A 14,645-nucleotide genomic window follows, 5' to 3' on the forward strand; every position below is an offset into this window, starting at 1 on the left:
CGCCCACTCCCAGGTGGGACCTGGAACCCCACTGCAGGGGCTCGGCACAGCCCTGCAGCTGCAGGGCCCAGAATAGCTCGTCTTTCCCCAGCACGCAGCCAAGAGCTGCCTGTGCGCACCTGGTTCTGCCTGTCACTGTGATCACTGCCCTTGCTGCTGATGGCCCCTTCCAGACTGGGATTAAAATTCCTCCGAAGCAGCCAGATGGACAGGGTATTTATATTTCTGGTTTTCCATGGCCCCTCTCCTCCATCTGCACACCACGAAGGGCAAGGAGCATCCCTGCTTAGGCTCTGCAAGGAACTGCACCCAGAAAGGCAGAACCATATCTCTGAGACCAAACTGGGAGTGGGTCTCCACTGGGTAAGGCTGCAGTGCTGCGAGCACATCTTCCTCCCAGGATCCCTCTGGCTTGCTGTCGTGGTTTAACCCCAGCCAGCAACTAAGCACCACGCAGCCGCTCGCTCACTCCCCACCAGTGGGATGGGGGAGAGAATCAGAAGGGTAAAAGGGAGAAAACTCGTGGGTTAAGATAAGAACAGTTTAATAATTGAAGTAAAATAAATAAGAACAGTTAAATAGGCAAAGCAAAAACCGTGCACATAAACAAAGCAAAACAAGGAATTCATTCACTACTTCCCATGGGCAGGCAGGTGTTCAGCCATCTCCAGGAAAGCAGGGCTCCATCACGCATAATGGTTACTTGGGAAGACAAACACCATCATACCCAATGTCTCCCCCTTCCTTATTCTTCCCCCAGCTTATATACTGAGCATGACGTCATATGGTATGGAATAGCCCTTGGGCCAGTCTGGGTCAGCGCACCCCCCCCCCCCCCCCCCCCGGCTGTGCCCCCTCCCAGCTTCTTGTGCACCCGGCAGAGCAGGGGAAGCTGAAAAAGTCCTTGACCACTGTGAGCACCACTTAGCACCTATTTAGCAACAGCTTAGCACTACTTAGCAAGAACCAAAGCATCAGTGTATCATCGACATTGTTCTCATCCTAAACCCAAAACACAGCCCCATACGGGCTACCAAGACGAAAATTAACTCTATCCCAGCTGAAACCAGGACACTTGCCAAATGGAAAATGCTGTCCATTTAAGAAACCAGGGCCAGGTCTCAGACAGCAGCATTGCTTGCTCAGTTACCATGTCCAAAAGCAGTGGCCATGCCAAGTGTCCCTGTATGGCTGTCGTCCATACAAGTGCCAGTTCCTTGTTGGATCTGAGGGCAGCAATGGTAAGAGCAGAGACCTAAGCACTGTGATTATTGGTGTTATCAGGGCTCTGTCTTCAAGGTTTTAGCTAAGGCAACTCAATGCCACACGCCTCCCCCCCTTATCAGTGACAGATCCCCCCTAGTCTGTCCCCAAAAGCCTGTCCGTGCAGTCCCAGCCATGCAAACACAACTATTGTGAGGATCATTTCAGGGATGGAGGGACTGCAGAGCCGCAGCAGCAGCCAGTGGTGTGGTGGGGTCTCTCTCCTGCTGCAAATGGAGGAGAAATGGGGGAGCCAACTGCAAGCTACAGCAGCCCTGCAGCTGCCAAGGCCCAGGCTGGTGATTATCAGGACCCAGCCTGGAGCCCCAGCATTGCAAAAGCTAATTCCTTGCCCTGCTTCATCCAGTCAGGCTCCAGGGTCTCTGACTAGCAGGGATGCCCCTCTAAAAAACCCTTGCCCAGAATCAAAAGGTGACTTTCTATTCCTTGGAGGTGTCTTTGAGAAGCCCAGACCAGATAAACGATGCTTTGGCCAGCTCCGACGGTATTTGCCCAACATGTACACTCAGTGAGTAGCAAGTTTCAAACCTGGGCCAAGGGAGAGCCAGCAGGCAGCCCCCTGCGACCTGGCTACGTTCCCTCCGTCCTGGGAGAGGCAGTAATTGCAAATTACCTTACAGTACCAGCTCACTGTTGTGCTTTGCAGACCCAGACACATAGATGAAGCTGGATCATCCTGATCTGTCCTGCTGGTGTAACCCCCTCTAGTACAAGGAAAAGTCTTGGCATGGCCAGTATGAAGGTTCTATGCAGGGATCCATCAGTGCTGGATGGAGGGATCCCCCCCCACCAGTCCTACAGCTGTGGGTCCAGTTGCCCCGGCTTATCTGGCTGTAAATGGTGGGCAAGTGCTGATGTTAGCAGAGCAAGAAGAGCCAGGTCCCTGAGTATGAAGACATCTCACAAGCATCTCTGTCAGTGGGCTGAGGTGGGGTAGCCCTTCGGTGGGGCAGGCCATGGCAAACTCTCTCTGGATTCTTCAAGTGGGAGGTGTAGCTGCAGGTCACATACTGGCAATGAAACTCACGTGGCCACAAAGCCATGTCCTAAGGCAGGGCAAAGTGACTGATACCCGCAGAAAGAAGCTAAGGGATATTTTGTCCTGGCAGACTTTATACCAGGTCAAGCACCGCACATCCTGCACCTGGTGCAGACCCCACTTCATGTGCCCGGGCTGATTTGAGAATAAATCATTCATGCACTTCCCCCAGCTCTGGTGTTGCCCATGCTGCAAGTCAGCACAGGAGACGGTGCGCTCACCACCCAAGCGGCCACCCTGGGCCTGTGCCATGAGGTACAGACCCTGCAAGCCAGGCACACACCGCGTACAGGCACAGCGCCGCTGACTTCACCAAAGCCCTGGCCAGCTTCTAGCAGCTGAGGACTTGTTCTGTGCCACTGCCACCCACCGTGCCCTCACCACCCCCAGAAATCAGAGCTCGCTACCCACGGTGGGAGGCTGCTTAGGGAAGGGTGGCAGGGCTGACTGGCAGAGCTGGGATTGGGTGTATGAAGAGCCCAGCCTTCAGAAACCCACTATAAAAAGATACAGGTCTTTATAACACACCGGGCTTTATAACACACATGCTTCAACCATGTTAGGGGACACAGAGTAACCTGACCTGTGGCTGCTGAATGAGCCGCAGAGCAGCAGGAATAACAGCGTGCACCACGCCAATGCAATGCAACATGACACAGCTCCAGCCTGCTCGTCAGTGTTGGCTCCCAGCCCCTACGGCCATACAGGGCTCTCCAGAATGAGCCCCAGCTCCATGTCCCTTCTGTCTCCTCCCAGGGAACAGGGGGAGCAGGGCTTGGATAAAGCCTCCCGGCTGGCCAAAAGGGATGGTGAGGGGACAGCGTGACCATAACACAGCTGGATAGGTACCGCTGCTTCCCAGCAGAAGACATCCATGTGGAGCAGGACTCACAGCACTCACATTCCTCCCTGACCCCTCCAGACTGTCCTCAGCCTCCTGCCCTCCTCCATGCCCTCTGTTCCTGCTCCTGTACCATCAGCCCCTGCACCTCCCCTAGAGCCCCTTGGTCCCAGTCAGGCCCTGCTCCCCTTTCCCCCTCCAGCTCCAGCCCCCATCACCTCCGTTGTCTCACACGGCCCTTTGCTGCTCGGCTGATGGGAGGCCCTTGCCACGGCTGAGGCAGTTGTCACAAGATCACAAGAGGTTTGAAGATGGCAAGGATCTCTGGAGATCACCTAGTCCAAGCCCTTGCTGCTCAAAGCAGGGCCAGATTATAATAGGTTGCTCAGAAATTAGTCCACACAGGTTTTGAATGTCTCCAAAGACTCCACAACTCCCCTGGGCAACCTGTGCCAGTGTTTGAGCACCCTCCCCAATAAAAATGTTTCTTGTATGTGCACCAATGGGTTGACCAGGATGCATGCGTAGACTGCCTGCACCGGGACACGCAGGGCAGGCAGCTGTGCTGTTCAACTCTGTCATAAGGGCTTTTTAAACATAAAACACCCATAAGGGTGTTCTCCAGGGGCTTGCAGCAACCATGCTTTGCAAAACAGAGTAGCTCTCTCTTCCCTTCCCCTGAATGCAGATGAGACAAACCCTGCAGATGTGAGAAGGAAAAGGGGACAGGGCAGCTAATGAATGCATGGGGGACAGTTGCAGCAATCTCATAGGCTCCTTTGGAAATCAAGATAAAAATGAGGGCTGGAGCAGAGGAAGGCTTCTTTGAGTACCTGGTGGGAAACCCTGGTACCCGGCATGGGAAGGGCACAGCGGCAGGCAGGCAGGCCCCCGGGGCCTGCTGCGAACCATGCCCAGGAGGAGACATTGCGAGAAACACTTCTGCTTCTCACAGTGGCCTCTGTCAGAGCATGGGGAGCACTGGGGATGGGGAGATGTGCAGGAGAGAATTTGGGAGAGTTTTTGAATCATATGCACAATTTTTTTAGAGCAGGGGGTTGGACTAGATGATCTCCAGATGTCCCCCCACCTTCAGCTGCTCTGTGATGCTGGGATTTTCCTGCCATATCCTCCAGCCACAGCTCCTCCTTTCCCATAAACCAGTGACAGACCTGGGCTTAACAAACCCCAGGGCTGCAGAGACAGGAACCAAAAAAGCAATAAACCTCTCCAGCAGCTATGTAAGCATGAGGGAACAGGCCCTACAATGAGTTGTTCCCCACTGCATCTCCCTCGCTCGCTGTGCAGAGCTCCTCATTGCTCCATGTCCCTTCTCTGTCACACCAGCTGCCCCACGTCTGCTCAGGTGTCTGTGGGACACCTTGGTGGCATTCCTGAGGGTTGTCCCTGGATTAGGTGCCCTAGGTCTGCTTGGTTTGAAAAGGCTTTGCTGAGTGCTACCAGCTCAGCCAGCAAAACCATGGACAGGAGAATGATTTGGACGCAGTACGGACAAGGGCTCAGCTGACGCCTGTCAGACCCAGGTTGTGGAGAGCCCAGCTAAAGGAAGAGAAATCCAGCGGAGCTGCAGCTCGCCCACCCTTCTCCAGGGCTGGGACCAGATGGTCGGCAAGGTCCCTTCAGAGGAAGCCTTGCTGCAGAGCTGGGGACCATGGGGCATCCTGCTTGATGGAGCAGGCTTTGGAAGCTGCTGTATTTTTACTGGCATTCAGGACAAGTCAGCTCTGCTGGCCAAACTGGAGGGTGAGAGCTGTGCACCAGCAATGGGCAGCAAAAGTCATAGCTGGGATCTGTGCAAAGGGGAAGCGAATCCTCTCGCCAGCTCTGCCCACGGGGGAAGGAGCTTGAAAGAAGGCAACCTTGTGATGGCAGGTCTGTATATGAAAAGGCTCCCAGGGTGGCCGAGCACCTGTCAGTAGGGCCAGCAACAGTGAGATCAGAGGGGCCTGGCTCAGCTGCCTACCCAAAACCCCAGGCTGAGCCACAGAGGCTGCAGGCTTGCCAAGCCACAAGCTGGGCAGGGTGCCGGCCCTTGACAGCAGCCCCAGCCCAGAGCGAAGGGGAGGACTGAGGCAGGGGAAGATCATACAGCTCCATCTTTACGCGCATCCCTCAGGATGCTGGGTAAAAGAGCAACAGTAGTTTCTGAATTCCCACGCACTGAGTCTGTGCACGGAGACGTGTGGGCATGCGGTCTATTCCCACAGCTATTAGAGGACCCCAGGAGATCAAGGGTGACCCCAGGTTCTAGGAAAGCCACATGTAACCGGGGCTTTCCTGCAGTGAGTGACCCATGCCAGCCTCACGGGACTGATGCGACAGCAGGTACTCGCTCTTCAAAACCAGCACTGGACCAGCAATCTCCCCTCAAGGACTGCTAGACACAAGTCAGCTGCCCAAACACAGCTGTTTTCAGTGCTGCTGGAGATGCCCTGGACTACGTGAGACAGTCCTGGCGTGGCAGATGTTACACAGGACCCACAACAAGTCCCACCCCTCCGGAGCAGCAGATGGGGTTCTGGGACACCTGCAACAGCATCAGGTGCCCATATTCCTGTGACCGAATTGTGCCTGGGGCTGTGTCCAGGCTGTGTCCCCTGACCCCTGGGGCTGAGATATAACCCAATGCAACCCAAAATGGTGGGATTTTTGGAAGCATATTGCTTTATATCAAACATCCCTTCTACCTAAACATAAAGCCATTATCCGTGATACTAATGGAGTGCCTACACATAGGCCGTTACTTGTGTTATTAAGAGTGTCTTCTTGTACAGCTTGAGCTCCAGCTCTGTCCCCCACTCACCAGGTCCCATGCTCTATCTGATACATTTACAAAGCACGCGGGACTCAGCCCAGCTGCTTTTGGATGGCCTGAAAGGGCGTCCTCCCTCTGAGCAGTCACCCTTGGGTCCCATTAGTGGGGAAAACCAGGTAGCTCAGAGCATGCAGCACGTCAGACGCCACCCATCAGAACTGCAGTAGGAGACCAACTGCCCCAGGAGACAAACCCTACTCTAAATTTGCCTTTATTTCTCCATTGACCATAAACAGAGTCCAGGCAGCCAGCTCACATGCAGACATCTGTATTTTCTTGGGTGAATCCCCTTGAGTAAGCTGCCTTGCTAAACAGATTTCTGAACTTGCTCGCTCATGGAGCAAGACTTCTAGTGAAAGACAAACAGTGTGATTTGGAGCTCACTGACAATTTTGGAAAGTCAAGTCCAAGTGAAAATAAATGCTGTGAATTTTTGATCGAGTTGAAAAGTCAAAATCATTTCATGAGGGTCGAAGAAAATACTTTCATTTCATTAGGATTAGACAAAATTAGACAAAACCAGCATTATAAAAAATCTTCTGGATTAGAAGAAATCTAATATAAAAAGAATAGTAATGAAATATGTTGAAATTAAACAACTGTATTTCTTCCAGGATAAAGCAAAATGGATTCATAGAATATTTACGGGCTATTAAATATACTTTTTTCATCCCCCAAAATGAGTTCTGATTAACAAAGCTTTCATGAGACTAATTCTAAACCTAGTGTAAACTCTGAGTGCGTATCTTCCCCGGATGGTCCTGGAGAGACAGAGTCATAAGCGTTGCTGCTCTCCAGGTTTTCCACCCTTGTGGCAAGAAAGTGGCAGCAGAAGTCTCCCAGGAGATCTCCCCTTCCCAAGATTCTTCTTGCTGGAGACCCCCAGCTTTAGAGCAGGGTGGCTTTCATGGCGTTAAGTGCCTGGGATGCAGGAGGCTTCTCCGAAGGAAGCTCAGGCTGGACAGATGCCGGCACACCCCTTAGCAGCGAGCTCGCTAGAATCATGGAATCACAGAATCATTAAGGTTGGAAAGGACCTCTGAGATCATTGAGTCCAACCTGTTAACCTAACTGCCAGGTCCCCCTCTAAGCCATGTCCCTCAGCACCACATCCACACGTTTTTTGAACACTTCCAGGGACTGTGATTGCACCCCTGCCCTGGGCAGCCTGTGCCAGTGCCTGACCGCTCTCGCCGTGAAGAAATTTTTCCTAATATCTAATCTAAATCTCCCCTGTCACAACTTGAGCCCATTTCTTCTTGTTCTATCACTTGTTACTTGGGAGAAGAGACCAACAGAGTGAGCCTCAATCCTGCCTCCACAAATAATGTGGGGTAATGTCCTCACTGCTCTGACTCAGTTTCCCCTCATACGTTTTGCCTCCTCAACAATTTCAAGGTCTTTAGATAAACTCAATCCTCTCCGGAGAGGACTGGGCAATAAAGAGAGGCAATTAAAAAAAGCAACGGGGAGAGATTAAATGCATTGCAGCATCTCTCTGCTGCAGGAAGAAACACCTCCAGCAAGCCTTTGTTGCACTACCGGCCAGCCCCGCGCAGAGCACAGCCCGACACCCGAGGTAATGGGGCTGGCTCAGTTCTTAGCTGGGATTGCTCCCACAAAGCCACCAGAACATAATGACAAAGGGACGGGTAGAGCAGGGATGAAAGAACAGAGGCCTGGGGCTGCCAGGCTCCTGATACAGAGGGCTGTTGGCATGGCAACAGGCTGAAAAATCCCCCAATAGGACAGAGCATAAGTAATTTAATATACAATAAATACAAATAGACAAAATTTCATTTATAGATGGCATTACTCACTACATGCCTGCCTGCCTCCCATTAATGGGAAAGGCTGTTGGTCCTCCTGGGGCAGTCCCTGCCTGGGCGCGCTGCGAGGCGGGTTGCTGCAGGATTGCCCCCCCCCCCCCCCCGTCGTGCCACACTGCCACACGCTGCTGGCCCTTCTCCAGCTCTGCCCTCCCAGGAGTCCTGCTCTCAGCCAAATCCCAAAACCCCTCCCAGCGGGAAGCCCCTGTCCCCGCTGTCCCCACCTCCTGCTTTCCATCCCAACCTGCCCCAGTTCTGCTTTGCCTCTTTAATCTCTCAGCTGAGATAATTGCACCTTGCAAATTCTTTTATGCCCCCTCGGCCCAGGAAACTCCAACCGGAGCTCGCAGGTGTCAGAGAAGCCAGTCAGACAGCACACCGGGAGGCTGAGTGAACACCCCGGGAATTAAGTCTCTGTGGGTATTTTTAATTCCCCTCCTCTGTGGCCCTATCTGCGTTTTATTTTTAAAAGACGTAATAACACACTGCCAATAGTGACCCCTTTTCTTCTATTTCCAAGAAAATGAGAAGTAAACACTATCTTCAGTGCCACTAAAAGCCTGTTGAGAGGGAAAGAGACAAAAGCAGTTCAAGGAACTAAAAATTGCACAAGTAAAAGCTTATTTTGTATTTTGTATCTCAGATTCTTTGACTGCTTTAATATTTTTCCCTGCGGAGTCTCTAAGGAACAGGCAAAAACCAGAGAGGTGCTTTTTTAAGGCACAAGTTGCCAGCAATCCCTGCACACAACACACCCCACCCCAACACTGAGGAGTCCTGAAACTAGCAGAAGAGAACTTTTCATTAAAAAAGGGCATATTTAGATGCTTTGATTCAGTCATGGAACTTGGACTCTAAAGGGAAATCAATGTGGATTGAACCACGATGGAGATCTGAAGAGGGGAAAGGGGTGGCAAACTAAAAATAGTGCAAACTATTGATTTGGATCACATCAAAACATCTTATTCCAGGCAAAATGAAGTCACTGGAGAAAAACAAAAAGGAATAATTGATTGGAAAGGAGCAACCTCTCTGCTTAACAGAGATGGTTTTTTTTCCCCTCTTAAACAAAAAGTACCAAAATTAAAATACAGTTTTGAAATGTAAGCTCAGAAAATTTTATTCCAAAAATGCTGAAACAAAATATTTCAGCCTTTCTGGAACAGGATGTTTCCTTTTGGAAGTGTCATGATAAAAAACTGAGGGAATTTGTTCTTTTTTTGGCATCAATCCTTCCTTCCTGTGTACTTCACACCCCAATCTGCCGCCTTTGATCTCAACCTAGGGGTGGTTTCAGCCCCTCTGAAAACCCATTTTGCAGCAGTTTCTCCACCACTCTGCCTCCCCCTGACTTTGCAGCATCTCTCGCTGGACCAACGCCGCCTGACTGCACCCCACAGGGCAGCACCAGATGCCCCCACTACAGGCGTTCCCACTGGCACCCATGGCACCCCGAGGGACCAGCTCCGCAGAGCCCTCGCAGCCGAGCGCCTGGCTGTCCAGTGAGGAGGGTCAGCAGGACAGCGGGAAGGGCTGCGCCTTACCAGGCTGGAGTTAGCAACGTTGGTGTCATCCTCGGGCATCGGCAGGTAGATGGCCAGTGCAACACAGTTGGCAAAGATGGTCAGGAGGATGATGATCTCAAAGGGTCTGAGAAGAAGTGTTAAGGAGTGGAGACAGGAACGAAAAAGCAGGTACAGCCCTGCCCTGCCCTGCCCTGCCCGGGTATGTGTGGGGAAACCCCACTGGGGAAACAATCTCCCACTGGGGCAGAGAACCGGAGAGCAGTCAGACTTCACCCTCTGCACATCCTCAGTTGCTGCCCATTTCTGGGGTCCCCGGGGAGAGAGGGAAAGGGCCAGGATGAGACGCAGGGCCTGGACACTCAGGGCATAGCTGCTGGAGAGGGGCAGCTTTGGCACAGGACGTATGGGGAGGGGGCACAAATTGAAAGGCTGCAGTGAAGGAATAACAAGGGGATGGGAGAACTGCTAGTTTCCCCCTCATCGTCTTTCAGTGAATCATCCTGAAGCGTCAGGACCCTCTTGCATAATGTAGGCACTTAACCAAAGCATCACCCTTCGGGGTGGGCTGGCCCTGGCTCCCTCTGTACTCGGCGTCCATGAGAGAGATGCTGCTGAGCAGCAGATCTCAGGTGAGCTGTGTCTCCCTGACTAGAAGGTATCTAGGGGCAAGACAACTCAGCCAGGGTCTCCTCTAGCAGGACATCCAGCTGCTAACGTCCCTGCAGCCTCAGTGCCCCAGTGCTGGCAGTGCTCCTGTGACGGTCCCCAGGACTGCCGTGGGCTGGGAGTAACTGGAGTGCTCACCCTGAGCTCTGTCCCACTCCCTAGAAGGTGGAATTGTGCTGTTTGGGCCCTGTGACATCTCTGAACAAACGGGGTAACTTGCTATTTTCCCCTGAAGGCCCTAGGACAGGCACTTGGTCACTCCCAGGCTCAGGCTGCTGTCACTGCTTTGCTAGGCCACTGAAACCTCATGGTCAAGCTTCAGCTATCATGTTCCTGAAGCCCCAAAAGAGCTCCAGCTCTGGCTCCAGGACCTTGTCCACAGCCAGGCTCTCACCCCAGGGACCCCACTCTTCCTCCCAGCATGGTCCCAACCTGCCACCCTGTGGTACCCTGGGAGTGCAGCAGACATCTGGTCAGAAGAAGACAGCCATCATCTTTTGCTGCCCCTAATGCTGGTCACATCCAGGCCCTGCTGCAGCTCTGAAGGGCTTGTGCCTAGCCACCGCACCACGCAGCTAGGCACATACCTAAAAGCAAAGGCGTCTGTTCCACTCGTCCTAGTGGCCTCGTGCTGCCAGAAGACAGCTGGGTACAGCATGACACAAAAACCTACAAGAAACATTTCTGGTCACAATGCTAGTCTCAAAGTTTCCTGGCCAATAATGTCTCTTGATGAGTACATCTCAGTTGTCCCTGATCCACTTGCCTTGCCTGCACCCCTGGAAGCCACTGAAACTAAAAGCAGATGGAGGAAATGAAAATGTTGGTCCAGCTGCCCATGGGGCCAGACCCACCTACAGTGTAAATCAACAAACACTCCCCTCCAGCCCCTTCTCCTCTCCGTTGTCCTACCAGCCAACATCCACACACAGCCAGCGTCTACCACCATAAACTGTTCTGAGGTCTCTCATCCCCATCCCCACCTGTAACTACCAACCTGCCATCATGGGCAAACTGGTAAATCTCATCCAGCAGGTACAGAGGTTCCAGTACAAGACAGGATTTCCCAGCATCCCCATCTCACTTTGGGTAGACCTTCCAAAGTAGAACAGCTCCCAGGAACACACTCTGTGGGAACACCTACAGCTCAGCCATGCAGACTGATGCCACTACAGAGCCCAGCACAGCCCTCAAAACTCAGTACCCCAGCAGAGAGGCCCTGCAGCCATCCTGATACTTCCCTATGCCATGGTTAATCAACTGATTAGCTCAGCTTTCCAGACAATTACGCTGAGGCCTGCCTTGGGCTGCGGTGGCCATACCACTGTCCAACCCAGCATCACAGGGCAAGGGGGACTGTCCTGGTTTAACCCCACCGCTAAGCACCACACAGCCAGTCGCTCACTCCAATCAAATCTGTCATTATCTCACACCCTTCGAGCCCCACATTGGTTTTAACACTGCAATGGACTCCTCCCCTTGCCCCTGCTCTGGCCTGGACTCATGCACAGACTGCAGTCCCTAATTTCTAGGAAGAAAATTAGCTCTATCCCAGCTGAAACCAGGACAGGTACCTAGGGAGCATTCTCTCCATATTGGTCTGCTGAGCTGGCTGAGTGCTGTCAGTTGTGTCCTATGCTTATCACAGTTATTTTGCCTTTTCCGGATCCTTCTGTCCATCAACTTGATGGTACATTAAAAACTAAAGTCAGATGGAAAAGCTATTCCCCTCTGTGTTCCAGGTAACGGGGCAGAGCCCAGGGGTTAGAGGCTTCCCTGCCGGCTCTGACAGGGTGAGATGCACGTTGCCCACACTCATCCCAGCCTCCACGTGGTTGCGATGGTGGAGGGGTGCAGATACCATTCAGCATCACGGAGCAAGTTGGAGAGAGCTGTAGAAAGAGGAGCAGGAATCATGGTTCAGGGCCTGCCACATTAGCCACTGACATGCAGAAGGGAAAGAGCCTTTGCCCATCCCCCTGCTCTGGGAAAACGGCCACATACTTATTTCCTCCTCCTTGAAGACGTATCTTGTAACTGGAGCTGGAATCAGCTTGCTGCTTGCCAGTCTGTGAGTCTGGCACTGTTATTAGGTCGAAATTCAGTGGGATGGATTGGTGTCTCTGCCTCTTGCCACTGAGCCAGAGCCTCAACATCCTCCTCATCTCCTTGTCCTGCAACCTCACTTCTTTCTCTCCAGCAGCCTCCTGTCACACAGCATCCACGGGTCCCAACATCTGCCTCGCAGCAGGAATTAGGCCGTTAGTGCCTTGCAGCTCTGTGGTCCTCCAGGGTCCCCAGACTCCTCACCCATCTGCCTTGAAGTCCTCCCGGCTGCAAAATGAACCTGGAATACCAGGGTGACACCACAAAGCTAGACATGTCCCAACAACGATCAACTTGCTGGGCTAGCTGTCGAGCACACAATACCCCGCAATTTGCAGAGTATCCAGATTTCCTCGTGCTAACAGATGTGGGTTTTGAGATGTGAGCAAACTTCAGCATAAAAACCCCTCTGCCTCAAGCCAGCCTGACTTTCACCCACCCTAGGCTGAGGGTACCCAGATGCCAGGTATCCCCACAGAAAATGGTCACAGCTAATCTCCCCTTGGCAGCTTGCCTGGCCCTGAAGCCTGTAAGAACCCACAGGAACTGGAACGACCCTGTCATGCCTTGCAAACCCTGATCCCTGAAGAAGGGCAGCCAGGTGCATTTGGGTATAAATACAGCCAGGCACAAGAGAGGTGCTGGAGAAACCCAATGCCCTGGATCATTTGTCCCGCACAGGTCAGAACCACCTGCACCCATCCTGGTGGGACACCCACCTCTCCCCTCCACGCTCCCCTTCCAGGGCACCAACGTGGGCAAGATCCCCACTGTGCTACGCACTCTCTCTGGCATGCGTTGGCCCAGGAGGAGGAATGTGTTTGAGCATGTTGGAAGATGTAAGTCCTATTTCCAGCTCTTCCCCTGCCACTAGGGTATACACACAAGTTTCTTGCATACTCAGTGCTTATTTAAGACACAGACACAGTTCCCTTCCATGTGCTTGTAGAACAACCCAGTCCTGAATCCAGAAAAGCAGAAACGGAGAATTCCCCAGCTGTGGCTCTGCTCCCTCTCCTCGAAGGACAGAAAGCCCCTTTGCAGTAAAGGAAAAAGGGCTCAAAATCCATGGCCAGCAGAGCACCACAGAGGTGTGAGCGTGCCCTGAGTGCTGGTAGACGGGCACCACAGGCTTTGAACAAGACAGCATCTCTGGCAGTGCGGGGGCATGGTTTTGGTGTTCCCATGGCACTACGTGTACAGCAACACAGCCAGCCTTTCCGAAGGGCAGGGCCTGGCCCCGCAGCCCTTAGGTGACCAAGCCACCTCCAAGAGGAGCAAAGCCTAGCCAGGGCTGGGATGATCCTGCCAAGGCCAGGCACGTGCAGATAGGTTTAGCAACTGAAATGAGAAGAGTTGGGGTGGAGGAACTAGATTTGCCAGAAGCATCCCCAAATTCAGTCGCTTTTGCTTGAGCACAAACATTTTGCTGAAGCCAAGGTGAAATGTTTCATCTCCCATCCTGTTCCCCTCCATAAAATACAGGTGAACAAGGCAGTATCTAATGGTCTAATGGCAGAAACATGACATTTTGGTGTTTCTGAGCTATAAAACCCCAGTGAAAAGATGGCCAATCGAAGAGCAACCACCCAAACCCCATTCCTAAATTAAGCCAGAGGCACAGAGAAATACTGTCCCTCTGAACAGTGTCACTAACAAAAGCCTTCACCTGTGACAGCAGTGCCAGGGAGGGACGGGAAGGGGGGGCTGAGAGGACAATGGTGTCGGCAAGGATTTGGGGGATGCTGGCCAGCCCCCCCAGGGCAGGGAGCAGCTGTGAGACCAGGCAAGCGGTGACACACACAAAGAGCCATCCCAAGCAGCTCGCCATGATCTCACTACCCACCCCCAAACCTCTCCCCTGGAGCGGCCTGTTGTCCCCAGCTCCATCCCAGCTCCCACTCCCCCAGCCCTCCTCCTCTGCCTGGCCCCATCCCTGGGATGGGCACTGTGCCCCCTCCTCACACGCCGAACCCTCTCCCCTCCCGGCAGGCATTCCCCTGTTTCCACCCAGCACAGCTCCTGTCAGCACAAAACATGTTCACTCCTACAAGTCCCTTGCCACCCAGGCTGTCCCTGCCTGTCCCCTGCCCCCCTACCGAAGGTCCCCATGGCCTGACCCACTTCTCAGCCTCAGCTTCCCCGACAAGCCTGTTCATGCCCCCAGTTTGCACAGCCATCCTACCACGACTCCCCGAGCACCTCGTTGCCTTTTACAGACCTGGTGAGACAGCCAGCACAGGCTTGAAGCGGGCCGACAGCTCTCCTGCCTGCAGCCCACGGGGTCCTGCTCCCCAGCACCCCTGCTCACAGGCACCCACACAGCTGTGCCCAAGCCCGCGCAGCCAGAAGGATACTTCCACTCCACGATGCTGATGCATGCCTTCCGCAGTGGGTTTTGCAGGGTTAAACAGAACAGAGCCCTGGCTGGCCGGGGGGCTGCTGGCGGCACCGGTTTCTTGGACTTCTCCTTCTGTTGCCTCTTTTTCACATCATCCTGGGGAGAAGCAGGCTCCAT

At 53.2% G+C, this 14,645-nt stretch overlaps 1 protein-coding gene across 1 annotated transcript in view; it reads right to left on the minus strand.

Moving 5' to 3' along the window:
• CACNA1S (calcium voltage-gated channel subunit alpha1 S) overlaps positions 1–14,645 on the minus strand; it is a gene marked incomplete at its 5' end in the record, with an annotated part of 49,062 nt that extends 34,417 nt beyond the window's left edge. Inside the window, 2 exons of the mRNA XM_082330004.1 lie at positions 9,374–9,479; positions 14,485–14,645. Coding sequence (XP_082186130.1) covers positions 9,374–9,479; positions 14,485–14,645 — 267 coding nt within the window. The remainder of the gene's footprint in view (positions 1–9,373; positions 9,480–14,484) is intronic.

This window comes from Platalea leucorodia, assembly GCF_965183815.1.
Source record: "Platalea leucorodia genome assembly, chromosome: 19".
Taxonomy (NCBI): domain Eukaryota; kingdom Metazoa; phylum Chordata; class Aves; order Pelecaniformes; family Threskiornithidae; genus Platalea; species Platalea leucorodia.